General features: G+C 34.3%; 1 protein-coding gene across 7 annotated transcripts in view; it reads right to left on the reverse strand.

The window, feature by feature from the left end:
- Cip4 (formin-binding protein 1-like Cip4) overlaps positions 1-22,095 on the reverse strand; it is a 78,625-nt gene that overhangs the window by 40,327 nt on the left and 16,203 nt on the right. For all 7 annotated transcript variants that reach the window (XM_066297097.1, XM_066297093.1, XM_066297095.1 and 4 more), the window contains exon 2: positions 15,904-16,019. In XM_066297097.1, coding sequence (XP_066153194.1) covers positions 15,904-16,019 — 116 coding nt within the window. The remainder of the gene's footprint in view (positions 1-15,903; positions 16,020-22,095) is intronic.

Consider the following 22,095-nt stretch of genomic DNA (forward strand, 5'->3'; position numbering starts at 1 on the left):
GACTGCTCCTCTTAGTTCGATGTTGGTTCCATTTATCGGATAAAAGGGATCCTGAACCAAGGAAAATAATTTAAAATAATGAAAGACGTCATGCTGCCGTATGTTTCTGAAAAAATGCCATTACTTTGGGAATATCAGCAAGATAATAATCCGAAACATACGGCTAGACGAGTTAAACAATTTTGTGACAATGAATCAATTTCGGTTGTGCCGTGGCCTTCACAATCACCCGATCTGAACCCTATTGAAAATTTTTGGGCATATCTTAAGGTTCCTGTGAGGCGTCCTCAGATCAAAAACAGGGAAGAACTGTGGTCCATAGTCCAACTGGAAGGGGAAGCAATTCCTGTTGAGTTTTGCCAGAGCTTAATAAGGCGAATGCCTAAAAGATTAAAAGCATTCGACGTTAAGCAATATTCGGTTGATCGTTTCGTTTTTTTCTTTATTTCTTTTTTTTTTAATAATGTTTCAACGGTTGTATTTTTATAGCTACGTGTTTATTTTGTTTTCATTGTTTCCATTGAGGAAATTAATTTATTTTCCGTTAAAATATGTTTTTATGGATTGTTTTTATTATTATTATATGTGTTATATATTATTTTAATTTTAACGTATTATCTCTTGAGTGATAGAAATGAAAAATTGGAATTTTTGAAGTGGTCCTATTTCTATGGCTACCACTGTACATACAGCGGTATAAAAAATCCCTATAACAACATATGTTTTTATTTATTTTTACAGAAATTATAAACTAGCACTATTTCACATATTATGCAATAAATATGTTATTTAATATTTTTATTTTTAATTGCGAGTATCAAAATATATAAAATTCTGAGAAACTTTTTGAGAATAAATTGTTCGTATGATTTAAAATGCTTGCAAAAATTTATTTTTATTATTTTTTCTTGGTGATAATCCGTGTGATTCATAGGTAAATATCATTAATTTTAGTTTAGATTGGAGGTATTACTAGTGAAATAACTTGATGCGTCTTCAAGAAGTTGTGAATCTACGACAATTAATACTGAAATTGTATTCGGCAAATCACCCAATGAGTAAAGTTGGTAAAATTATAAAAAGATCGAAGTCAAAGCTGCAATATGGCATTGAACATTATGGAAAATACGGCAGTATTAATACAACAGTAAGAACTGGTCACCTAAAGATAATCAATAAGCAACATGAACGATTTATTCTTAGAGAAATAAGAAAAAATCCTAAAACTACGCAAATCGCTAAAGATCTAGACAAATATTTGCATCTTAAATGCAGTGCTGAATGTGGTTGAACGGTTTTTTAAAAACAATTATAATGCTCGAACTATCCGCAAAAAGTCGTTTAAATCCAAAATTAAAAGCCAAGAAGTTGAAGAATGCTCGTAAATATCAAATCAAAGATGGTGATTTTTGACATCACGTCATATTTAGCAATGAAAGCAAATTCAACATGTACGAATCAGAGAGTAATCAGAAAATTTGGAGAAAACCGAATTCAGAGCTGAAAACTGAAAATTTATCTGTAACTGTTAGACACGGAGGTGGAACCGTTATGGTGTGGGGCTGTTGTCGGCTGCATGAATTAAACATTTGACATTTGTCGATATAATAATGAAGAGTAAAGTATATTTGAAAATTTTAAAGTCAAATCTCTTGAGCAGTTCTGAAAAATTGGTCCTAAATAGATCGTTTCTTTTGTGCATGATAACGACCTAAAGCATACTGCCGTTTTAACAAGAAAGTGGCTGCTCTAGAATATTAAAATTAAATTACCCTACTCGCCCCAATCACCGGATTAAATCCTATAGCACGTTTATAGGAAGAGTTGGAGCGTAGAATAAGATCGCATAACATAAATAACAAAAAGACCTAAAAAGAATACTACAACCAGAACGGGATCGAATACCGCCAACAGTGACCAGAGATCTGGTAAATTCAACGTCTCGTACGTTGCAATATGCCATCGAAGCCAAAGAAAACCGGACAAAATATTAATTGTTTAATTTTTATTAAAATTGCTAATATTTTTAGTTTTTAGCTTTAAAATCGTACGAAGACTATCGTACTAAAATTTCTCAGAATTTAATATTTTTTGATACGTACCACTAAAGATAAAAATACTAAATAATGTATTTATGACATAATATTTGAAACAGTGCTCATTCTGTAAAAATAAATAAAAATATCATTGTTTTTTGCAATTTCAAAGCTAATGATTCAATGTTATATGATCGTACGGAAACTTTTTTTTATCACTGTGTATGTGCTGTGCATTGCAAAATTGCAGTTTAATTTGCTCGCAGACAATGGATGCCCATAGTATTATACTAGTAAAATATGTGGGCGTTAGCGTAAATTGCATAACTACATATTACACCCCGCCTTAATCGACCGGGTCAGATTAAATATATTATTGAACGTTATCGTCTAGTATATGTCTCGTCATTAGTCACGTGGTATAAGCATGCCGGAAAAAGAACTCTCTAACAGTTTCACCGTACGCCTTTGCGGGTAATCCGCAACAACACCTTGTATTACATTTCTATGTCTTTACGATAATGCAGAATTCCTTACATTTTTCCCTATAGCTTTCATCTTACCTCGGCCAGCCATTACAATGACGTTTTATTGCACTTTATTATCGTTTAAACGAATTTAATGGCCCACTTTATCGTGGATTTTAGATTTCTGATGTCGAAACACCCGCGACTCATTTAAACGGAACATAAACTAATAACAATTATCGGAGATTGCTTTTTGGGAAGAAGCTTTTCTTGTTGATCCTGATGGAACGTCTATAATAAATCTTCTTGGGCTTGATAAACAATTTAGAGAACTTTTGGGACTTTGTGACTCTTAATGCGTCGACAAAAAAATCTTTAATCGAAATTTTAACATAAATCATGCTTCATGTAAAAAGATACGGAGGGGGGAGGTATGCTTGGATTCTGACCCAGTTACGAGCTGTGCTGTCTATTCACAAATAAGTTTCCAGCTCCCAGGGGCCTCTACAACTTAAATTAAATGTAGCAACTTTGGTAAATATGTAAAAAGAAATTAGAACACATTTTTAAATCAGGTTAAAACTAGATTCAGATTTAGATACAAGATTTCGGAAGAATGCTCGATTATGGAATAATTATTCATGTACGAAAATTATAGTACTAAACCCGTTAAAAGAATGAGAGGTCAAGGAGAAACGGAAAGATCATTTGGTCAGCCCGGCGAATGTGTTTTACTTATTGGCTTCATCAGACATATGTGCATATAAATTAGATACACAAATATGTTGCATATACAAGGTGTCCCAGAGTGAGGGGTTCAACGCTTAACCGCATATTTCTTGGTCGAATGTATAGATATACACGGTGATATACTTACAGTAGCGGCCAAAATCAGAGCGACTTTATGAATTTTAGTATAAATAAACAATTATATTACTTTATTAAATCTACTGCTTATCGAAAGGCTTCTAGAACGTAAATAAAAAATTCTCCCAATGGTCGTCCTATATATTTTTAATATAAGTATAACAAATAATAATTTTCTAAATTTCTTTAAAATCGACTGGACAAAATTAAAGCGACTCTACGAATAATTCATAATTAGTGGTTGATTTTTCAAATATATTGATCCTACTTTATTAGTATTTCGTCCAATAACCCTTATCGGCAATAACTGCCCCACATCATTCAGGCATTGATCGAATTAAATTATCAATTGTCTCTTGTTTGACACGTTGCCATGTTTGGACGATCTCTTGGTATAATAAGACCCTGTTCGAAAAATTTTTGATTCCAATTTGCCTTGCCACAATCTCCCATAAATTCTCTATGGGATTTAAGTCGGGAGATTCTGGTGGCCATTTCAGAACCACAATTTTTTCGCTCATCAGCCACTGCTTCACCAGTTTGGAGGTGTGTTTGGGGTCGTTGTCATGTTGGAAAATTAATTTTAGGGGCATTTCCCATTCAGCATAGGGTTTCATTGTGTTTTCAAGGATGTTTAAATAGACGGTCCATGGTTCCCTCGATTTGTGTAATTGGACCTATTCCATAGAACGAAAAGCAACCCCAAACCATGACGCTACCGCCTCCATGTTTAACAGTGGTTGAAACATAATTTGGGTCCAGTCTTTTGACTTTGGGTCTGTGTACGTAATTTGCCCCGTCACTTCCAAATGAATTAAATTTCGATTCGTCACTAAAAAGCATCCGTTTCCAATCATTAAATGCCCAGTTAAGGTGACGAGTGGCAAACAAAATCCTTGCGTCCCTATTTTTTTTTTGATAAAAATGATTTTTTCGCTGGTCTTCTTCCTGAAAGTCCAGCTTTGACCAATTTACATCTTATCGTTCTTGAAGAGACTTCTACGTCGTTCTAATTTTGTCCAGAAAATATTTAGGGAATTTCACAAAAAATGATTTGGTACTCTTGCAATAAACAAATATGGGGACTAATGCTAAAAAACTTTATTGGTATGTTTCATAGAGACGTATGATAGGCACTGAATTTAGTAAACAAGTGTATTTGTTTATTTATTGGGAAATAAAAAAAGTCGCTCTAATTTTGTCCACTATTGTATATACGAAATTGTCTCCTTCTGGAGATACAAGCTCTTAAAGTCTCAATTTTTTAAAAATTTTTGTAGATAAATCGAAAACGGCTAGATGGATTGCTACGAAATTTGGTGTATACTCTTTCTACTTTTCGAGGCACATTCGACGGGGCTTATTATAGTAAAACCACCAGGGGTAGTGGTCATTTGCTACAAGATCGAATGTTAAATACACCAGAACTTTTTTTTTTCATTTATGCAGACGGTTGGTTTTTTTTATGAAATTCCCAGTCAGTTACGCAACTTTTTTTTAACTTTTATTGAGTTTTGATTTAGAGCCTCTATTAGACGAAAAAAAAATTAAAATTGTTGATAATGTCAGCCCTTCTTCAATGGCCACCTAGATCTCCAGATCTAACTCCCTGCGGCTTTTCCATTTGCTAAAATCTTATGTATATGCTGTTTCTATTCAAAATGAAGACCACCTAAAAAATAGAATCTTGCAAGCTGCTGATGGAATTCGCAGTAACTCAATGATGTTGCGAAGAATTAGTTTTAATTTTTTTCGACGTGTGAATTTCTGCACTCAAAAACGGGGTGGTCACGTTGAGCACTTATTAAATTAATTGTTTATTGAAGTGTATGCTTTTATTTCCCTCTGAAGGATATGCATTGACTGACATCATCAACAATTTTAATTTTTTTTCGTCCAATGGAGGCTCCAAATCAAAATTCACTAAGAGATAAAAAAAAAGTTGCATAACTGACCGGAAATTTCATAAAAAAAGCCAATCGGCTGCATGAACGAATAAAAAATTTCTGGTGTACTTATCGTTCGACCTTGTAGCGATTGACCACTACCCCTGGTGGTTTTACCATAATAAGCCCCGTCGAATGTGCCCCGAGAAGCAGAAATATTATACACCAAATTTCGTAGCAATCCATTTAGCCGTTTTCGACATATCTACAAAACTTAAAAAAAAATTGAGACTTTAAGAGCTTGTATATCCAGAAGGAGACAATTTCGTATATCACCATGAATCGATATATTTTTGACTAAGGAATATGTGGTTAAACGTTGACTCCTTCGTTCTGGGACACCCCGTATATATCCGAACGCATAGGCACGTGCGAATGTAGCCTGGAAAAGATGGCAGAAAAAAAAGAGGAATTATAAGCAGGCATTAACTTAGCTTTTTGTGAAAACATCAGCGATATTCGGTAATAAGTTGAGCTTTCGTAGAAGTTTCGCTGCAAATGCCTGCTATGACTTACTCGTCCAGGAATGGTCCTCACATTTGACTGATCAGGACGGTTTATATTAATAATTCGAAAATATTAGGTAGGACCATAATACCCTTCCGGTTTTAGGCTATTTATTCAAATCTTCATAAAATTAGTTATAATCATCGGATTTAGGTTTTGTTCGATAACTTGTTGCCAACGAGATTCCAACTTCATTATACCCCGTTCGTAGAAGCCTACTTCCCTATTGGCAAAAAACTGGGACAGTCAATCTTGGCAGACCTCTCTGGAGGCCAACTTTTTATCACCAAGCGCATTCGCCATGGACAGGAACAGGTGGTAATCACTTGGTGCCAGGTCCGGACTGTAAGGTGGATGCATCAGGACCTCCCATCCAAGCTTCCGGAGTTTCTGCCGCGTCGCAAGCGATGTGTGAGGCCTTGCGTTGTCCTGATGGAACGAGATTTTGCTCCTGTTGATCAATGCAGGCCGCTTTTTAGCCAATGCTTGTTTCAAGCGGTCCAGTTGCTGACAGTACAGTACCGAATTGAGCGTTTGGCCATACTCGAGGAGCTCATGGTGGATGATTCCCTGATAATCCCACCAAACACACAGCAAAACCTTCCTGGCCATTAATCCTTTCTTGGCCACCGTTTGGGCTGCTTCGCCAAGCTTCGACCACGACTTTTTGCGCTTAACATTGTCGTACGTGACCCATTTCTCATCGCCAGTTACCAAACGCTTCAGAAAAGGGTCGATTTTGTTCCGATTCAATAGCGATTCGCAGATGGAAATTCGGTCCATAATGTTTTTTCGCGATAACTCATATGGCACCCAAAATATCCAACTTTTTTGCATATCCAGCGGCCTTCAAATGTCGTTTGATCGTTGTGGGTGGTACATTCGATTCTTCTGACATCGTTTTGCCCGAGATATGGCGATCTTCCGCAATTTTTTCAAGAATTTCGTCGACATTTGTAGTGAGTGGTCTTCCTCCGTGGTAATGGTCGTCGGTGTCGAAATTTCCTGCTTTAAATCGTCTAAACCATTCTTCCACCGTACGAAGTGATACAGTTCCGTCTCCCATAACGTCATTGATCTCTTTGTGCGTTTGTGCAGCCTTTTTGCGTTGAACGAGAAAAAAATTCAAAATTCCACGAATATCTCGGTTGTTTGCTTCCATTTTTGAATGGCCATATTTCGAGAACTATTCAACCAAACTAAACAAACTGAGCGTCGTATTTTGGCTAATGACATAACCATTCAAACACAACATAATATTGCTCGATATGACATCACATACAGTGACTCCCGAAAATATTCGGACACTTATTCATGTACTCTATATTTGTGTATAAACATCTTAAAATAAGTAATTATGAAGCGACTCTTTGGAATATGTGCTGGTAATGCTTTTTATTTATTAACATTGAAAAACAAAATTTGTAATTCCTTATCAAGATATAAAAAAGTTGAATATCTTATTAACATAACAAAAACAACCTAAACAAAAATATTCGAACATTCATAGTAACTCGCAGTTTTATCTAGAAAAGAGTATATTGCGTTGGGTCTAATATTTAAATAGTGATTAATTTTGCTCATTAAAGTTATCCACAAGGCCTATTTGTATTTTTAAGCCGTAAAAATGGGTAGAATAAAAAATAAAGCCAATATCAGTTTCGATTTACGGAAATTGGTAATTTTTAATAATGAGAAGAAGTTGTCGTACAGAAAAATTGGGGAAAAGCTTAATTTGAGCAAAAGTACCGTTGCAGACATTATTCACCGGTATAAAGTTGAAGACAGAATTCTTTCTATCAAACAAACTGGCCGTCCAAAATTAATAAATGACCGAAAGGAGCGATACATCATGAAGACAATTAAGGAAAATCCCAGAATTAGCGCCCCTAAACTGACAGTATCTCTAGAAAATCAAACTGGTAAAAAGGTGTCTCTAGAAACTATACGAAGATGTATAAGAGCAAATGGTTTTAATGGTCGAGTACCTAGAAAAAAGCCATGGCTTCATTGCAAAAATAAGAAGTTTAGAAAAGAATTTACATCGGAGATGATTTTAAAACCTGAAAACTATTAAGACGATGTAATATTTGCGGATGAATCAAAATTCAATATATTCGAGTCGGATGGACGACCAATGATATGGAGGAGACCCAACGAAGAACTTAAAAGTAGCAATTTACGTCCTACTATGAAACACGGTGGCGGATCAGTGATGGTGTGGGGCTGCATTTCGTCCAAAGGGGTTGGGGAATTAGTTTTCATTGATGGGATAATGGACAAAATGGTTTATTTAAACATTAAAAAAAATAATTTGTTAAAAAGTGCTACTGATATGGGTATTCAAGAAAGCTTTAAGTACTATCAAGACAATGATCCCAAACACAACGCAATGGTTGTTAAGGAGTGGATGCTCTATAACTGTCCAAAGGTCCTTAAAACCCCAGCTCAGTCTCCGGATCTTAATCCAATTGAAAATGTATGGCATCAGTTGGATTTGCAAGTAAGATCACATTCGATATCAAATAAAAATGAGCTAAAAAGAGTGTTACTGGAGGGGTGGCGCAAAATTGACCTTAATTTAATAAAAAAAAATTGTTTTGTCTATGCCTAGACGGCTTCAAGCCGTTATAGACAATAAAGGAGGACACACAAAATATTAATATTGCTCGTGTTTAAATACGAATAACTTATATTTTGTTCTTAACCTGCTCAAAACTCTACTGTCCGAAAATTTTTGTGATGCCAAAAATGTGGAGTTTCGTAACTTTTGTTTGATTTTCTAGTATTGTTAGTTAATATTAAATATATTTTACATTGATTGCAAGAAAAAGCTGATACCAAATATATTCCAACGTCCTAGTTCATAATTGGTTATTTACGTTATAATAATACATAAAAGAAAACGTTAAGTGTAGATGTCCGAATATTTTCGAGAGTCACTGTACATCTTCTACAGCTATCGAAACGACGTCTTTCAAAAAACCGGAAAGGCATTATGGTCCTACGTTATATAAACAACACTCTAGCGCTTAACGGAATATTGACTCGTGACACTCTTGGGCCCTCTGTATCTTCATTACTGCATAAAAAAGGTACTGTACACTCCATTATGACCAATATTACGAACGATTGCCACTAAATAAACAGAAAAAACCATCGAAGCAGAACAAGCGACTTCAATTAGTAAAAAAAATCATTTTCCGAAAATAGAAAAAAAAAATGTAACAAAATCCAAAGGAAATTGATATGGTACATTTAGTGGATGATAATAATATAAATCAAGAATATTCCGAGCCAAGTTCAGCATCCAGAGAAATAATTAAAAAAATTATAGCTAAATAAATATCGTTATTCTTGATAATTAGAACGTAAAAGTGATACACAGATGTTTCATGGCTGTGCTTTTCATTAATCTTCAAACTCAAGGTCTGTGTAGTTTATATCTTTGCGCTGATTTAACTAGCCGACATCCAACAAAATTGTAAAAAACAAAAATAACTATTTATAATTGTTCCGGGGTACAGTTTGTGATTTAGCAAAGCACGAAGTAACACCAATACGCAATTAGGGGTAAGGCCTACAAACATGTGTACGATAGCATCAATGAGCAATGCCAATAACAATAATTAATAAAACAGTAAAGTCATTATTTTCGATTCTTCGCATAATTGTGCGAACGCTCCTTATCACGATTACAGGCAAATGCAATTTCACATTGCCATTAACTGGCCATCAGGTTATAATTAACAAAGAGATAAAATAATGTCATAGATAAGAGCCAAATAAACCAATATGATGGTTTAAGATACTTTATTTCTTATTACGGTACAACATTTATTTATAACGTAGGACTGCAATTTACATTATAATGTTTAAGAGATTGACCTTACTTCCCATGAAACAAGTCGATCAAAAATGAAACACGTCTTGAAGGAATGTGAACCACTGGTAGGATTTGTTGACGCAATTAGTTCAAGAACACGATGATTTCCTAACATGCCAAAGGAATTGAAATTTCTATCCGTTAGACAGGTTTCACATTGTTCTCAGAACAGGAATGTTGCGAAAAAGTTGATTCATGCTGTCACTGAACACACACAACATTTCGTGGTATTAAATAGGCAATAATCTCTTGCTATTTTCATGTGCTGGAGATAAACATATGATCCACAATCACAAATTACGATTAGGTCACTTTAACACTTCTCAAAAAAATAGGAACAATTATGGGATATGTCACACTGTGTCGGCCATATTAAAAACACGGCAATGCCCTGAAAATAGTTTTCATCATTTCTGAGCTGGTACGTGTAATGAGAAACAGCCAATTTTGTGATTATCTTAATATTCAGTAGATCAATTTCAACACACATATCAGATAACCATATCATATTTTTGTGCTAATCTTCACTTCTCTAAACATCATCTCATTCATAGCGGTACACGACAGATTGCATTTTAATGATCTGTACCACTTATAGCAAATTATCACGGATAAACTAGTACCAGAAATTTTGTACTTGCAACATTGCGATAAATATTCATCACACATATTTCCTTATTTTTTGACTATTTTTTTATATTTCCGATAGATTTTTCTGCGTTTTAAATGTTTTTTTTTCTATTTTTTAGATGTTCTGATATTTTTTCACATTTTTCGCATTTCCTCACATTAATTGGAACCGTCTAACATTATGACACATTTCCTGGTAAAAATATTAACACATCAAAATAATCATCTAAATTTACATTTAAGTTTGTTTGCTTCATTCGTTTTTTTGGTACATTCTTCATTGTATCCTTCGGGGTCGGCCTCTTTCACCACAATATTCAAATGAACTAATCCAGTTTTTAGACAACAAGCTTTCATGCAAAATTATCAGTAATTTTAATGGACTTGTACAATTACCTCCGATGCTAATTGTCCGGCAAGGAATAATAATAATTGCTCACGAAGTTATCGATAAATGCACGGCAGAGACAAGGCTGTATACCGGTCGGCTCTAATTATACCCGCTCTTTAACTTTTTAACAAATAATTATTTTTTTAAACATTCAAAAGTAGCATTAAATACAACGAAAATACTATTTTTTGGGTTTTTTAAAAATGTTACTCATTGCCCTGAAGTAATGCTTAACGGCGGTTCCGGGGCGGAAGAGGGGAGGTGGTTTTAGTGGGTAGGCGGGCGACTTCGGCCATTCCGGAAGCTCGAATCCCACACTACCTGGCCCCAACCACACCCTGGCTCAGGTGTTTTTAGAAGATTTCCACCTCCTCGCAAAAAAAACAAAAAAAAAATGTTACTCACGTCACCAGTAGCGCAAAATGGCCGATTTCTTTAAATTGAAACATGGGTCAAGTAACACCTCAAATTAAAGGTCTTTCAAAACTACATTCAATGGTGTATTGCAACTTAAAATCGATTTTTTAGTTCGCATTATAGCTTGGAATTAGGGATGTACTATCGCTGCATAAACTTACAAAAACTAAATTACGCAAAAACTATGCGACGTTACTAAAAGCAATTAAAGTTTTTTTTATGCAGTCTCCTAATACATCAAAGTAATAGTAGAATTCCATTTAAAATTTTTAAATTTTGATAATTTTTTGATGTTCACATTGGCTTTATTTTTGCGGAAACTTCTAGAAAATATTAGGCAAAACTTAGCATCATACTGAAATATGGACCTTCTGCAGCATTTTGACAAAAAAGAGTTACAAAACACCTTTTCGTACGTTAACAACTTGCAATTGTACAGACATCTGCATCTGTCACGTTCAACATTCTATTGCATATACATATTTTAAAGAAACTATTAATTCTAAGAAAGCCAACGTATTAATAAACTTGTATTAAAATTGAACATAGAATTTAAAAATGTAATAACAAATATATATTGTTCTATTTAAAATAAGCAGGAAAGTATCGATTTTCGGTACAACTGGAACCGTGACGTCATTGAAAATGTATCAGATAAGGTTGCCCGAAGACTGCTACCAAAGTACTAAATATTCGTAGCTTTGCCGTACAAAGTTCTCCAAAAACGTCTAATGGTAGTTACCGGTGGGACACAGTGTATAAAGTTAAAACTGGCAAAATGGCGATTACTTCAATTTCGATTCTTTTGCAGTATGTTTTTAATGACCATATATACAATTAAAAAAATTGATATAATTATTAAAAAAACAAAAACAAAAAAAAAACAAAAAAAAAAACAAAAAAAAAACCAAATCCGTCTCACAAATATAAAAGAGCAAAGTATTTTTTAATCATTGAAAGCGATTTTGCTATTGCTATTCCGAAGACATTGAATCGTGAAAATGGCCAATAAAAAGATTAGTCCCGTTTGCTTGAACAGCGTCTAGAATTAAAATCCAGGACACTACAAAAATATCTAATATCAGAATAAATAATTCATATAGACTGCAAACTGGGCCCTATAGACCTGACTAGACTTTCGTTTCTGGAACTAAATACGGATGCAGAAGTGTCATGGTGGTTTCACCAATGAGTAGTGGTAGTAGTAGTGAGAGGAATATTACAGCGTTGAGACGAAAAATTGCAAGGGAAAAGGGAAAACGTACTTAAAATGAAAGCCAACTGTCCCCACTTTCTATGGTTGACACAACCAATATAAAATTCTTCCTAAATATCAAACGTGATGATTGCTCAAATTTAAAAAACGTATATCTAAAACAGGCGCAAATATGCATCGGCTTTCGAAAATATCAAAGAGTCTCACAAGAAATCAGGAAGAAAGTCATTTCGCTCTTGTCAACTTATTTTCTGACTTTGCGATTTAACAACATTGACAACTTCAGATTTATCATCTATGTATCTGCATTGACGTAATACCACGGAAGGAAATTTTCGAGAAAAGAAACCAATCAGAAATTAAAAAAAAGAATTAACCTCCAGTCTTAAAACTTGGGAAAGTCTAGTGAATGTGAACGAAAACACCAAGCTAGACCCAGAAAAACTAATCATTATGAACTTCCCTTCTTTTTCGTTGACAGAAGCCATTAAAAAAATAAAGAAGAACATTTTTAAATGGGAAAATAATAAGACCGAAGCAACAGATAATTAGCGAAAAACTTTGTAAGGAAAAAGAAATTAAAAAAGGACAAAAGAAAACGTAAATATGTGTCCAAGAATATCTCTTCAACCATCTTGCCCTGCCCGTTCTTCTGGAGCGAGAGAGACTGTGGGTAGTCTATGGACATATGGAAGGATGAAAAATGTGTGAAGGTAGTTGGATAACTATCTGGAATGTGTTTTCCTTGTTAGGCTGTCCGCAATGTAAAGCAGAAACCATTCTTCGTCCACTCCTATTGCGCCATTCATGATTTTGAGGCCATCCCTGTACTATGTACATGTAGTCTACTCGTGCTGCCAGGTCATCCTTTTCGGACAACCAGCGCTTAACATACTTGAACGAAAACTCTTTGAAACTGCCTGATCAGTGTCTGGAGTAATGCTGATGTAGATATTAGATTAGTTTGGGGCTATAGGGGAGGCACATCAAATGTTTATCCGACCTTAATCAGCATTAAGGCTTCTCCCCTGCGCGGCGAAAGCAGAGCTCAGAAATAGAATCAGCTGAGATTCCAGAAGCACTGGAACAACCAACTAAGTATAGTAGACTACTAATAGACTAAGAAGTTCGCGATTGGCCATTAAAGAAAAAAAGCAAAACATTAATAAGATTGAATACATAAAAGTAACAACTGTCACGGTTGTTTACATAGGGCACAACCCACTGGCATAGAAAAGGGACTTCTGAGGAATCGGAATGCAGACTGGATCTTGAAGAGGAGAAGATCATGGGGTACATTTGCGAGTTGTGACAACTCTGACAATATCGGGTTGCTTAACCACCTGCGTTCGCATTGGAGCAGGAGTTCAAGGAAGTCAATTTAGAGATTCCCAAGATAGATATCAGTATCGCGATCCGAATTTCGAAAATATGTGGATCGACCAACAAGAAATTACAAAAGGTACTTAGTTCCACAAATTTTCTGGCAGGGAAAACACTTTCACAGCTAAATGAGTCCACTTTGGATACGTTGATGTTGTTAAGAAGATCTTTTTACAACAAATTTTATAAGAGATTTTTACATTTTTATGGTCTTGTGTATTGTAGAATCTGTACGATAGAAGTTTCTACGTTAGTTGTGCTGAACTGACCAATTCAAATAATAGCAGAATAACGGTAGTGGGCTGTCCTCCCGTTCAATCCTCGAACACCATGACTATGAAGATTTTTGGTCTCGAAGTTGAATGCCGATCCCGAAGATTTTAGTTCATAAACACCATTTGACAGACCTTACGTTTTGAAAGATGGCGAGGGAGGTTACACAGGGTGATTCATTGAGAATGAGACATGGCAACACCCGACATAAGAGAACCAAAATATGACGATTAGACCCAACATGCCTCATACCAACGTTTCGTGTTCAAAAATTACAGGGTTTTAAACAATGAAATTTTATTTTAATACTACTGATTAACTCTTTGGATCTTCATAGCATCAATACCAAAATCGGCAGACTTAGGTTCTATAAGGTCCCAAGTAAAAATTTTGATATAATTTTTACGTAGCTCCTAGAAGGCGCTAGTTACAACTTACTGTTTCAGTATATTTGGTCGTATTTTTTATGAGTGCAGCTAAGGTCAAATTTTATTAAAAATAATTAAAAAATGTCTATTTTTATTCAAAAAAGGCATTGTCGTTTAATCGCGATATCTCTCTTCATTTACGAGATTTTTACCCATAAGCTGATTCGCGTACCATCATTTCAAACGCTTAATTAATAAAAATAAAAATAAAAATAATGAAAAATTGAATCTTTCAATCAGTAAAAAGATGAAAGGCCATTAACAAATGTAAAATAAGTCTTATTATAAAATTCATTTGTGTAAAAACAAAAATCATAGCGTGCATCTCACTAAAGGTTAAGTCATTATGCCTTGGCATTGCTACTTTGAAATTACAATTTTTTACTTAAGAGCAGCTAACAAGAAAACTGTCTGATTACTTTGACAAGCTAAAGTAGCAATTGCTAAGTAATGTGTTGCTATGCAAGTGAATCACAGCCACCATCTTTTTTGAGAATTTGAGATGGTAAAACTTGAATTAGCTTATGGGTAAAAATCTTGCAAACGAAAAGAGAGATAAGAATTAGACCAGAATATATTTTTTTTAACTAAAAATAGGCATTCTTTCATTATATTAAACAGAATTTAACCTTAGTTACCCCCTAGTCGCAATCATAAAGCAATATAACCAAATATACCAAAGCGGTAGGTAGTAACCAGCGCCCTCTAGGAACTATATAAAAATTAGATCAAACTTCTTGACATTTTACAAAACCTAAGTATACCAGTTTTGGTGTTGATGCTAGGAAAGCACAAAGAGTGATTAAGGAATTATGAAGTAAGATTTCAACCTTTAACACTCTAATTCTGATACACGCAAAGGTGGTATAAAGTATGTTGGGTCCAATCGTGATATTTTGGTGTACCCTATTTCAGGTTTTGCTATGTTCAACTCCCAATTAGTCACCCTGTATAATATGCATTTCGTTACGAAACCTTATATTCCTGTAGTCCGCAACTAGTAAAACCTGCAGTATATGTAAAGCGCAATATCTTGAATATTTTTATGATTGAAACAGTAATTCACAGTATATAATTGAATTATTGGTAATCAACGCCAAGAACCAGTATCTTGACTAAAATATTTTATAAGTTAAACTCAACTCGACCTTCATGTGTGGAGCTTGAAGTATGCCATTCTCTTTCAGCTGAAGGATATAAGATTTTCCTTCTTCCATCAAAAGTATTAATACATAGTTACTTTTGATGGATTAGTCATGTTTACATTTGAAATGCACCCTAAGATGGCAGTCAAAATGAAAACTATTTCGTTCAAAATTAGGTTCAAAACAAGGTCTATTACATGTTAAGAGGAGGTACCACTGCTCATCAAGTTCCATCGGGTTTGCACTTAAATGTTACAAATTTACTGATATATGTATGTAGGTAACGACCAGTAACTCAGTATGGAACTTACCTTAACTTATAAGCGTATTCAGACTCTATCGTAGCTCTATCCCTCACAAAATGTCCATATTTCTCTAAAAAATCTATCCCTTTTAACGTGTGTATCGACAGGTTGTCGTATTGATCCTGCAACAAAAAAATCATTCCTACACAACTTGAAGATCTAATATTAATATAATGTCGATTCGTACAAGAAAATAAAACTATTATCACGGCATGCCCATGAAAATCGTTACGTCTGGTATTGTTTGACCTCACGCAACACGTTAGCTCTTTACCATATATGCAAGAATGCAATTGCCAGAGGTCAATGCTTTTTAAATTTATTGAATGAAACTTTAGAAAATGGCCAATGCCGTATGGGCATTGTCGGCATAACGGCCCCGGCAACCAGACGCCCATGATTTTTTTAAATACTCTGTTTATAATATTAGTGTATTCCTGGAATAGCTGTTTCACAGCACAGCATTTTCCTGCTGCGTTCACGAAACAAACTACTAGAAACTCGACTGTTTAGCATTAATTTTTTAACGATACCCTATATATTGTTAGGCAAAGAAAAGTACCTGAATCTCTAATTCCAAACATGGTTGTATAACGAGTGGCATGCGATCAATATTTCGACATCAGTGCCCGCACCTGTTTAAATAGATTTTCAAATTTGAAAAAAACGATAAAATACATGAAGAAAGATCTGAATAATTAAGGAAAACCATATATCTACAATATTTAACCATATTTATATAAAAAAGAATTTCTTTTAGTAAACACTTAATTACAAACAATTTTCAACGCATCCTCCATTCTGATCAATGCAAGCTTGAAGTCGAGTAACATTTTCACGACAAACATTTTCCAGAATATCCCTATTTGCTCTAATAGTCAAAAATATAGCGGATTCTGATTTTCACATTGTCTCTTGTTGTTGGAGGTGTACTATAAACAATATTTTTGACATAACCCCACAAAAAAAAATCTAGTGAGGTAAGATCGGGCGACCTGGGGGGCCAGGATACAGCTCCTCCTCGACCAATCCATTTATTTGGATACTGTTGATTTAGGAAAGTCCTCACAATACTACTATAATGAGAAGGAGCTCCATCACATTGGAACCATATGGAACGAAAAACGTTTAAAGGTATGGTTTCCAACAAATCTGGCATTTCATGTTCTAAAAAATGTCTATACACCATCTTGCATTGATCAGAATGGAGGATATATTGAAAATTGTTTGTAATTAAGTGTTTATTAAAAGAAATTCTTTTATATTATATAAAAATAGATAGTGCGGTTATTAATTTTGCTACCTTTTCTTAAATCTTATTTTTCGAAGAAAACCTGTACATTTAGATATAGGAAGGTGTAACGATTTTTGATTAGTCATATGTTTATCTCTTATTTCGAGTAATAAAATATGGGGTGTTCTATTTAAATTAAGCAAGTTAGTTCCTTTCAAAAAGAATGCAATTTTCATATTATTTTTTGGGCGCACTGTATGAGATATTTCAATTTTCATAATTCTGACATAAAATACGTCTCATATCTAAGGTTTGGTATGAATTTCGATTTACTCCAGTTTAAACTTCCTTCAAAACAAAGTTTTTAAAATTGCATGATTTTTTTTTAAACTTAATTATTTCGAAATCCTTAAGATTTAGGACAAGTAAACCTTGATGAAACTTACATTTATTTTTCTCAAGAAATCTAAAACGATATTAATATATGGGGTGTCCTATTTAAAAAAACATAACTTTGATATTTTTCATTTATTTAGAACACCTTGTATAAAACGAAAACAATTTTAGAATGTACCCATAATCGAGTTCTACATAACGCAAAAAAAAATTCAAAATATTAAATTGTTTAGCCGTAATCTTCCGAGACCGCACTAAATGACCACCCTGTATACAACGTATTCTTGGTCTCAGGTTAACAGTTTTATAAGTAAAAAATTTATACAGGGTGTTAATTAAGTACGTGCAAATATTTCAAGGGATGAATCTCTGACCGATTCCAATACAAAAAGGTCCCATTAACATATGGTCGCACCGGCTCCGTCTAAGAGGTACATAGTGTTTAAATTTTAATTTTAATTTGACTTTTTGTGAATATTTTGGGACACAAATGAGTCAATCGGATGAAACTTAATATTCGCGGTTTTTTTATGATGCAAAACCCAAATGTTATCTTAGTTTTTTGATTGCTGATAGAGGGCGCCACGTCATCACATTTAAATTGTCCCTAACTTTTTTGCTCCACACTGTAGGTCACTTTTGAATTATGAGTATTTTTGTACACTTAGTTTTATTCAAAAAAGTACTCTTGGGGAATATCTATTAAGTTTCATCCGACTGACTCATCTGTGTCCAAAAATATTCACAGGACACCAAATTAAAATCAAATTTGAACACTCTGTATCTCTTAAACGGAGCCGTTGCGACCATGCGTTAATGGGAACTCTTTGTATTGGAATCGGTCAGAGATTCATTCCTTGAAATATCTGCACGTACTCAATTAACACCCTGTATAGTAAATTCTAATTATTGCAAACTAAAAGGACTGCACTGTACCTATCCTAATCCCTAAGTTGCGTTGTACTTTTTCGATGAAAATAACAGATCGCAATGTTAACAAAATACAGCATTAACATCGAATATACGAGATATACCGGGTGACCGTTTTTCAATGATTAAGCACGCCATCGTTTGACCTTGAAATATTATTTCCGCAAATTTACATAATAAACATTATGAATTCCGTGAAAGGCGGAGAATTCTTCTATATAACAAGCAAAATACATGATTAGCGAGTTCTAGAGGAATGTTCATTTGTATTAATTTGCAAGATGAGTATGTATTTGTAGCATCATAATGGTTCCTCGAATGAACTTAACAAACATTTCAATATCATTGATTGCGAGGAAAAAGTGGGCAGTCACTTTTTTGTTATGAAATACAGAATTTCTGTACCTTGACAACAAAATTAGCTGATTACAGTTACTTTTAAAATACACGGTGGTCAAACTTCGCTCCTCGCACGTTGTGTGAATTGAAGGTTTGACTAACACAAGGGGTCTCAGGGAAGGGTCGTTGAGCTCCTTGTTTTTCTGAAAACTGTTTATTTATATCGTGCGGCTCTACATTGTCTCCCCTCTGTTAACTTTTTAACGAATTATTATTTTTGCAGCATTAAATAGAGTGGGCGTTCGATTATGTGAACTAATGCACCCTAGGTATATCTATAAAATCAAATTTTTCATATAATCAAAAGTACTTTATTCGCGATAATTTATTACTTTATTCGGGTTTCACACTTAACTAAAATATTTTGTAATAGGTTTTTGTATTTTATTCGCGGTTAAACTCTTTTGCAATGTCGGATCTCAGTATTTTCACAGAACTAGCGGGCCGTCAATATCGAATATGCCCCCCACCCCCCCATGACTTTATTAACTGCATCTACAGCTTCTCATGAGGTTACTTCAAGTTTTTTTCTATGATCTTAAACTTCATCCCCATAGCATTCCATATCGTCGTCATTATTGTCGCTCTGTTGCTCATTTATCCGATCATCGTTTTACTTATAAATTTCATATTTCGAATAATCAGCCTACAATCATTTTTTGCTTTATTTTGCAGAAAATTAATTGCGTAAATATATGCATATGTATACAGGGCCGTTCACGGTGAGTGTCCTATTAAAAGTTTACGGGTTCTAATATAGCTAGAGATCTGAAATTTTGGATACTGATGTAATGGAATTTGATCTGTTGAATTAAAATATTGGTACCGTTGCCACGTTGACAGATCTATGTGTAACTAACAACAACTTTGCTATTTTAAATAGCACACCCTGTATTTTATTATATTTTCGAATTTCCCGAAAGAACTAATATTTTTTTAATAAATTTTTTATTAAAATTTTCAGCAAAATCTCTCATTTTATTTATATTACATAGATCTAGTTTATTATAAATAATGTTACAATTTCGTTTATTTTACGTTAACCCACAGCCTCCTCCTAACCGAATCAACTAATAAGTGGTGCCTTTTACTCTCAAAGATTCTAATATTTGCCAATATCTCAAAAACTAGTGAAAACAATTATATTAATGTATAATACTTTTCGATAGAGAATTTATTGATCTTTCAGATGCCATCCAAAAATATAGGGTGTTCTATTTAAGATTCTCATTTAATGCTCATATTTATATCCTTCTGATATCGCACTAATTTTTCCACGCCTTGGATGTAAATCCAAAAAATGTATAATATTAAAAGATTCAGATAACTAATAAGAGTCTGTAGCTCAAATTTTAACTCTCTAGCTGTGATAGCTGAAAAGATATGCGCTTTTCAAATTAGAACTCTTTGTTGCCAAATCAGTTAAAAAAAATCATTTATTTCGAAAACGGTCCATCATAGCTATGACATATGATAGATACACTGGGGTTTAAATCTTCCGTGAATTTCGAAAATGTAATAAAATACAGGGTGTGCCATTTAAAATAACGAAGTTGTTGCCAGTTACACATACCACATATACCAATATTTTAATTCAACAGATCAAACTCCATTACATCAGTATCCAAAATTTCAGATCTCTAGCTATATGAGAACCCAGTAAACTTTTAATAGGACACTCACCGTGAATGACCCTATTATCTACCGTATGTTCAAATTTACTTTTACATGTCATTCCAATTAATTTAATAAGTTTATGATTTCTTGTATTGGCACTTTAATTTGACTTTGGTATTTTTTCGTCAAAATGCTAATGGGAATATCCTCTTCTGAGTCTTGATCATCGTAATTTTTAGTAAAATTTAGAATATTTTCTAATCGTGTCAGGCTTCAAGTCTATTACATGCCAGAGAAAGATTTATTATCGCATGCGTAATGATCGGTCCCCTCAAAAGTTTGGACAGTTTTCAGATTTCGAAGATACAACCGAAGACAACAAACCAGATCTATAGTAAAGTTTTGTGATTTTGGTTCATAGGTTGTATGAGTGATGTGATTTTTGGTGGCATAAAAAAGCAAAGATATTTTCATCATTTGAGCATACATTTTTCAGCCGATGGGTGACTAGGAGCGTCATCCAATAGGAGAATCGCCTTTTTACGCAACCTGACTTGTTTCAAATGTTTCCTGACCTAACAAATGACAAATGTTTTTTCAAGAACTGCCTATGTACATTTACCTGGAGAACGAACGTCCTGTAGTACCGATTTTCAAAAATTATCGATGTCACCCAAGCTTTTGTAGAATAGTCGTATAATCAGATGGTAAGATAAAGTTCTTCAAACGTCTGGGATTTTTCCTTTTTCCTATTACAAGCGATCAGATTTTATGTATGTTCTCCAGATGCATTGGTACAAGCAAGAAAAGTAAGTCTCACTTTGTCAGCCTTCCTCTTCGGAGCGGATTTTTCGTCACTTCTAACCACTGTTTCATCAGAGGCCGGTTTCGTCAACATTACAAATCTGCTCGTTTACTAAATTTAATCTTTCAATAACCAAACGCAGGTTTTGTTTAAATAGATTGAGTAGTTCAGAGTTTGTGGACAGTTTCTCACTAGATATTTTCAGAAACCTAATGCCAAATCTGTGTTTGCAATTCTGCAGCCAACTGCGGTTTGCAGAAAAACTCTGTTTTTCCTTCATTTTCTCGTGCAGCGATTTGGCTTTAGCTTCTAAGAGTTCACTCATCAATGGAAGGTTTTTTGGCCTTTGTGTGCAAAACCAGGTATACAGTTTCTTACTCATTCTAGGCATTTCACCTCATCTTAAAGTTTTTCTTTTAAGCTTCCCAAAACATTTTGCGCTTTACTTCAAAATGTTTATCTTATTCTTATTCATAGCACAAATTGTAGATTTGGTTGCATAGATAAATTTGTAACGCTCACGCCGTTTTCCAAGGTTTCTCAATGTTACTTCTTTCTGATAACGCTAACATCTTTCGCTCTATCTTAACACAACGTGCATGAACAAAAAATATGTGCCTGTTACACCAACCACAACTGAAACCTGAGTAGCGATTTAGTGGGATGGAAGAGGAAGTCCTGGATATTTCAGGGAACTCCCATTTTAGAATAACAACGTGCAAGTACCTTTATTGCATTTAGCTCTATTTCCACATAATCGAGATCAAAGCTGTTCGTTCTATAGAACCTAACATGATTCGATTTAAGCATCAACTGT

The sequence above is a fragment of the Euwallacea fornicatus genome, chromosome 27 (genome assembly GCF_040115645.1).
Source record: "Euwallacea fornicatus isolate EFF26 chromosome 27, ASM4011564v1, whole genome shotgun sequence".
Lineage (NCBI taxonomy): Eukaryota > Metazoa > Arthropoda > Insecta > Coleoptera > Curculionidae > Euwallacea > Euwallacea fornicatus.